Source organism: Euphorbia lathyris, chromosome 8 (assembly GCF_963576675.1).
Source record: "Euphorbia lathyris chromosome 8, ddEupLath1.1, whole genome shotgun sequence".
NCBI classification, from domain to species: Eukaryota; Viridiplantae; Streptophyta; class Magnoliopsida; order Malpighiales; family Euphorbiaceae; genus Euphorbia; species Euphorbia lathyris.
In genome coordinates, this window is record NC_088917.1 from 64,155,667 (window position 1) to 64,162,484 (window position 6,818).

The 6,818-nt window shown below is 32.1% G+C and overlaps 2 protein-coding genes across 2 annotated transcripts; one reads left to right on the forward strand and one right to left on the reverse strand.

The window, feature by feature from the left end:
- Nucleotides 1–232: 232 nt before the first annotated feature.
- Nucleotides 233–1,163, forward strand: LOC136202230 (nicotianamine synthase-like). The gene has a single exon (XM_065992733.1). The coding sequence runs from the start codon at nucleotides 233–235 to the stop codon at nucleotides 1,085–1,087; it is 855 nt and encodes a 284-aa protein (XP_065848805.1). The 3' UTR covers nucleotides 1,088–1,163.
- A 646-nt stretch (nucleotides 1,164–1,809) lies between these two features.
- Nucleotides 1,810–4,441, reverse strand: LOC136203970 (NAC domain-containing protein 1-like). Its single transcript, XM_065995176.1, has 3 exons — nucleotides 4,021–4,441; nucleotides 2,535–2,818; nucleotides 1,810–2,387 (listed from the first exon to the last, which is right to left on the reverse strand). Exons 1-3 carry the CDS (start codon nucleotides 4,439–4,441, stop codon nucleotides 1,869–1,871), a joined length of 1,224 nt encoding a protein of 407 aa, XP_065851248.1. The 3' UTR covers nucleotides 1,810–1,868.
- Nucleotides 4,442–6,818: the final 2,377 nt, after the last annotated feature.

A 6,818-nucleotide genomic window follows, 5' to 3' on the forward strand; every position in this document is an offset into this window, starting at 1 on the left:
ATCATATATACCAGTATCATTTCTATATTCTATTTATTTCAATGATCCCATGGCATGAAACACCCCGGTTCACCTAGTCATTTCCTACAGAAGTTTGTTTATTTTATTTCAAATTCTCCCAATTTACTTATTGCATGCTGCTATAAATACGTCTAGAGCAATCCAAACATAGCCAACACAAGCATCACCAAATATTAATCTTAGCAAGTTACAATTCTTAGCATTATTATCAATGGCTTCTTTGCAAAACACCAACATTGAAACCCCAATTCCAGCTGAGCATCTCGTAGCTCACATCAAGCAAGTCTATGATAGCATATTGAAGCTTGATTCTTTAAGGCCTTCAAAGCAGGTTAACAGTCTCTTTTCACACCTTGTAAAACTATGTATTCTTCCTTCCTCCTTAAACATCAACTCCTTGTCCCCGGAGGAACAAGATATGAGAAAAAGCCTCATCGATCTCGCCGGCCGTGCTGAAGCTCTATTGGAGCTTGAATTTGCATCCTTGTTGATCAAAACGCCTCAACCCATGAACAATCTTAATCTGTTCCCATACTATGGGAACTACGTGAAGTTAGCACACATGGAATACAGAATCCTAGCTAAAAATGGGGTTGTGAAGCCTAAGAAGGTAGCCTTTGTGGGTTCAGGTCCAATGCCTTTAACTTCTCTTGTAATGGCTACTCATCATCTTAAGTCATCTCATTTTGATAATTATGACATTGATGAGGTAGCGAATGATGTGGCTAGACAAATTGTGAGTTCAGATGATGTTCTAGAGAAGAGAATGAAGTTTGTGACATGTGATATAATGGAAGTGAAAGAGAAACTCAGAGAATATGATTGTATATTCTTGGCAGCCTTGGTTGGGATGAGCAAAGAAGTGAAAGTGAAGATTATTGAACATATAAGGAAATATATGAAAGAGGGTGGTGTTTTGCTTGTGAGAAGTGCAGATGGAGCTAGAGCTTTTCTCTACCCAGTTATTGATGAGAAAGACTTAGTTGGATTTCAGCTTCTTTCCATCTTTCACCCTAAAAACGATGTAATCAACTCGGTTGTTCTTGTTCGGAAGCCTATCTTTTGAAGTACATATGGTGTGCTGATCTTTCTGTGGTAAAGTTATTCATCTGCTGCAATTTTATGCCTTTTGCTTGATTTGTTTGCTTGTTGCGTTGGTTTGTTTCTTTGGTTTATTTAATTTCTTTACTTGTTGTTTCCTAAATCTTGTTATGTATTAGCTACATTAAAAAAATTAGTGCTATCCAAGAATGCATTGTTGTTCTTATTATTATTATGAGCAAAACACTGTGTATTGTGTTTCAGAAAACATTTTATGAGATTTGGGATGATTGAAGGGAATAAACTTTTTGCCAGTCAAATAGACAAACAAAAAATTAAAATATTATGTCCACATATATAGCTTTTAAATGAAAACAGATTGCCAAGTTCATAAGAACCATCATCTAATCTTAACTAGATTGACACCAAAAAGGGAAACTCCAACAACGCAAGGAACCAAATATGTTAAAGTAAACAGAAAAAGTATAGTAACAAAGAGATAAAAACAAAGCACAGAATAAATATCGAATTAAAGCATTCTAAAATGTTCCGTCTTACTATCATTCTGAAAAGCAAAACCCCAAACTAAACTGAAATCTAGAAAACATGATCCTACCTTGGAAATGGACACGGACTCAAGTTGAGTCATCCAAAGAAATTAAAAACTAGCTATTAATACGTTTCAGAGATTAATATAAAAACTATGATAAAAACTATTAATCTCTGAACTAATTGCTTCTACCAAGCTAGAAAAAAAGAGTTGTAGCTACATAATATATAATATATAAAACAATAATCAAGAGACCTTAGCTGTTCTTGCTATCCTTTTCACCGGGCATGTTATGAAGGAACTCATCCAATTCATCTGTAATAAAACCAATACTTTCTATACTCTGCATCTGAGGATCATGGAGGATATGGTCATAAGATGTCTGCATAATAGCATGATGATATGGAATTCTTGACGATGCAGTATTGTCAATCCATGGTACCAAATTATTGTAGCCAGCAAGATTGAAGCTTTGTTGAGCATACGCAGAAGCTTGATCGAACGAAACATGCGTGGATTCCGAAATCCCATTATGATTATAATAAAAATAACCGGAATCATCAGTTACTCCAGTAATGATAGGGACACAGGTTGCTCCAGCAATGATAGGGTGACATGATGAAGCAGCAGACACATTTTCTGAGGGCAGGGAAGGTTCAATGGAGGGTGCTTGTGAGCCCGATGCAGATGCAGATACAGATGCAGACGCGGCTTTGTCACTTTTGTCTTTTCGTTTCTCTTTCTTGCGTATTTTGCATAAGACCCAGTCATCAAGCTGAAATAATCGGTGAAACAAAATAACGGACTTAATTATATCATTCTTCAAAAGTTAGCATAACAGATTTAAAAATTATGAACTTGAAAACAGACAGTATAATGATATTAGTTTGTGGGTCGGGTATATTGTTATATGAATATTTACCTTCATGTCGGTTTGACTGACTTTTGTCCGTTTAGGAGCACCAATAAGTTTAAATTCATACATAATCCAGTCAGTTTTTTCACCTCTCGGAGGTTTGCCTCTATAAAATACTAATGATTTCTTCAATCCAACTTTCTTTCCCTTAAACTTAATTGCTTTATCAGCTCCAGTTGCCTTCCAAAATCCATCTCCAGCAGCTCGATTAGGTCTATCACCATTCGGATATTTCCGATCCCTTGGAGTGAAGAAATACCATTCATCCTCTCCATTTGCCTTGTATTTTGCTGCAAATTCATAATGTTATAAATTTCAATTACAGTTATCTAGATATTTCATTATTCTACTGCTCTAATTCAACAAATTCAATGTTCTACTGCTTTAATTCTAATTCAACAAATTCAAATGCAGTTATCTAGATATCATTACCTATTTTTGTCACTATGCGAATTAGGTATACCTGAACCACAAAAGCATAAGCATGCCAAAACAAAATAACATATTTCTAGAATGACACTAACAATCTTATAGATGCATGAGATAAATTCTAATTAATACTAAAACATATTTATAATTCATAATAAACTTTAAATCCAAATACCAAACTTCAATTTTTGTTAGCTGTTTTGCATATTCTGTCACATTTAGAATCACATATCTTTTTTTTTGTAACTTAATCCGAGCATTTTATGGCTGTGATTAGAAAGCTTAAAAAACCCTACAACTACGCCCAGGCTAGCCACACCACACTCGAGGCTTGAGGCTAGCCAATGCGCACAAGGATGAACTCCTGGCTAACACAGCGAGAGGCGCTGACCCTGAGCCATAGTTATTAAAGGAGCAAGGGGGTTCTGGAGCCTTGGCGCAAGGCGCAACTTAAGGTGCACGCCCGAGCGACTTGAGGCGCACCCAACAAAAAATCATAAGTCATAATACCAACAATAAAACCATAAAATCATAAGGCATAATGTTTACTACGATATGTGTAGTAAAAACTTTCTATCTTTGTTTGTCTCTGTTTTTCTTTTATTTTCTGAACTTAAAGAACCCTAAAATACCCTAACACTAAAACAACCTCAAAACCCTAAAATATCCTAAGGTACCGGAGACTTAGCCGAGGCACACCTTAGGGGCGCCTTTAATAACTATGCTCTGAGCCTTTCCTCATGGCTGCCAACTACGCTATACATACTAAAACCCGTTATACTATCCTATGATGTATATGTTCGGAATATTTTTTTTAATATCATGTGATTATACATGATATAAATGCAACAAAAACGATAATAATGGTATTAAAAATCCACTAAAATATATGAATGCTTCTAGGGTTTGCTACTTGCCAATTAGAATAGAATTATTCTGCGTTTGAATCAATATCAACAATATATATGTTATTCAATCATGCGAACCTAATATAACTTTTGATCAAAAAAATAGTTAAATTAATTTAAATAATAGCACATGAAATAATCAACAAAAAAAATACCTGCAAGGGTCTCAGGATTATACTTATAGAGTTCAACTTCCTTAATCCTATTTCGAGGCAAATCTTCATTAAAGATTTTCTTCTTCAGATAATAAACAACAAGCTCTTCATCATGAGGCTTAAACCTATAACCAGGAGGAAAAGAGTTGAAATACTCCTCCTCATCATAACTTTCTTCATCTTCATCATCATCAACATTGTAATTAATGAAATCATCAGTTTGGACATCTTGGTAAGTCACAGGAGCGGTGGACTCGGTGCTACTATTAAGGCTGCCGGAGCCGCCACCGCCGCCACTATTGGGAGCAGCAAAACCAGTATGAGAAGCATGGCCGGAAAAGGGTGGATGAGGGGAGGAGGAAGGATATATAGGTCTGAGTTTGTTTGTTACAGCAAACTCCCGCTTAACTTGGTCCTTCATAGTAAGACTCGTAGCTCAAGGAGAGATCGTTCTCCGCTATACACTGATAGAGAGAGAGCTGAAAGTTTAAGAGTTGAAGGAGTCTAGTTAATAAGTTTATTAAAAAAAGAAAAAAGATAAAAACAATTAGATATATTCGCAATCTAAATCTAATTCGAATTCGAATTCGAATTATCAAGTAGTTAGACAGGATAAACTATGATTTTATTATTTTATAAGTTTTTGGAATAGATTGTGATATTATGATTTGAAACTCTTAGGAAGGAATAAAATAGTTATTCCGAAAAAAATAGGTATTTCCATCTTTGGTTAAATTTTTTTTATAGAATAGTTATTCCATGGAATCCCTATTATTTAATTTCATGGAAGGAATAACTATTCCCAACATTGTATTTTTGCAATTTACAAAATTATCCTCCATTAAATTCTCAATTTTTTCTCTAGCCAATTTTTCAAATCTTATAAATTTTGGTGAATCCATAATTTATATCATAAAAAACATGAAAATGAGTAAAACATTAAAAAATGTAAAAACACGAAAAATATGAAACACAAAAAACGGGAATAACATGAAAACGTTATAAAATACGAGAATATAAAAAAACCCGCAAAAAACATGAAAACGGGAATAACGTGAAAAACACGAAAACGCAAAAAAAAAAAACAAATACACGAAAAAACACAAAACATGAAAAAGTGAAAAATATATACAAAAACTTGAAAGATACAAAAAATACGAAATACATGAAAACGCGAAAAATGCTAAAACATAAAAACGTGACAATATGTGAAAAACGCGATAAACATGAAAATGCGAAAAACGCAAACAAAATACGAAAACGTGAAAAAATACGGGAAAAATATGAAAACATGAAAAAGGGAAAAACCGAAAAACTAAAATGCGAAAAAATAAAAAAAAAACACAATAATATGAATAACACAAAAATATGACAAAACATGAAAAATATGAAAATGTGAACAAACGTGAAGAACAAGAAAACTTGAAAGCCATGAAAAAAATAAAAAAAATACCAAAAACACACTACAAGAAATTGAACTTTTTTGTGGCGAAAAAGTAGTGGGAAAAATTAATGCCCCACTAATTACAATGTATTTGTGGGGAATTCTTGATTTCCTCACAAAATATAAGCATTTGAGGTGATATTGAAATTTTGCCACAATTAAATATAATATATTGTGGGGATCTATTATTTCGCCACAAAATGTAAGACATATTGTGCGGATTTGACAATTCCCCACTAGTTTTCAAACATATTAATGGAGAAATTTGAAAAATCCCCTCAAATTAACAAGTGAAAAAAATTTGATTATAAACATATTTTTCACATTTTCATGTTTTTAACATTAAAAATATTTTTCACATTTTTGTGTTTTTAACGTTTTTTCACGTTATCGTATTTTTCACTTTTTTTCACATTTTCGTGTTTTTCACCTTTTTCCCACGTTTTTAACATTTTTTTACTTTTTGTGATTTTAGTATTTTTCCACTTTTTGTGTTTTCACGTTTTCGTGTTTTTAACAAATTTTCACGTTTTTTTTATGTGTTTGTTTCCACATTTTTCTGTTTTTCATATTTTTTTTCAGGTTTTCGTGTATCTTTTAACGTTTTTTGTGTTTTTTACATTTTCTTGTTTTCATAGGTTTTTTCTATATTTTTTTCTATTTTTGCGTTTTCACAGCTTTCCACGTCTCTACTTTATTTTTTTGTGTTTTACTGTTTGTACATTTTTTATGTTTTTCATGTTTTGCGTGTTTTTTAATGTTAACCCGTTTATATTTTTCGCGTTTTCGCCCTTTTCCACTTTTATTTCATTTTTTCTTTTGGTTTTGTGTTTTTCTGTTTTTACTGTTTTCCACCTCTTTTTTCGTGTTTTTACAATTTTTCCGTTTTTCATGTTTTTATTGTTTTTAATGTTTTTTCTATTTTTCATGTTTCTTTCCGTCTTTCATGTTCTCATTTTTCTGTTTTTTATATATTTTTTAAAATAATATATATTAAATATTTAAACAATTTATAATAATATATTTTAGGATAATATTTTCTTTTGAATGAAAAAAATATATATTCCATTCTATCTTATTCCACCAATCAAACATAGGAATAATTATTCATAAGGAATTTATATTCTATTCTTTGCTATTCTATTCCTTTGAAATAGCCATTCTATTCCATTTCATTCCATTCTGCGAACCAAACAACACCTTACTGAAAATATTTATGTTTTAAAAATAATTATGGAAGGCCAACTTCATAAAGACTACGTGCTTAATTAATTAAGTATATAATTTCCGGATAGAAAAATTTATACCTTATCATCTAAAAAAAGTATTAGTAAGATTAAGACTAGATGTGTAA

Coding starts and splice junctions, on each gene's coding strand:
- LOC136202230 (XM_065992733.1), top strand. CDS start 233: ATGGCTTCTTTGCAAAACACCAACATTGAAACCCCAATTCCAGCTGAG.
- LOC136203970 (XM_065995176.1), bottom strand. CDS start 4,441: ATGAAGGACCAAGTTAAGCGGGAGTTTGCTGTAACAAACAAACTCAGA. Junction 2,819..4,020: donor TAATCCTGAGACCCTTGCAG/GTATTTTTTTTG, acceptor ATGAATTTGCAG/CAAAATACAAGGCAAATGGA. Junction 2,388..2,534: donor TCAGTCAAACCGACATGAAG/GTAAATATTCAT, acceptor CGATTATTTCAG/CTTGATGACTGGGTCTTATG.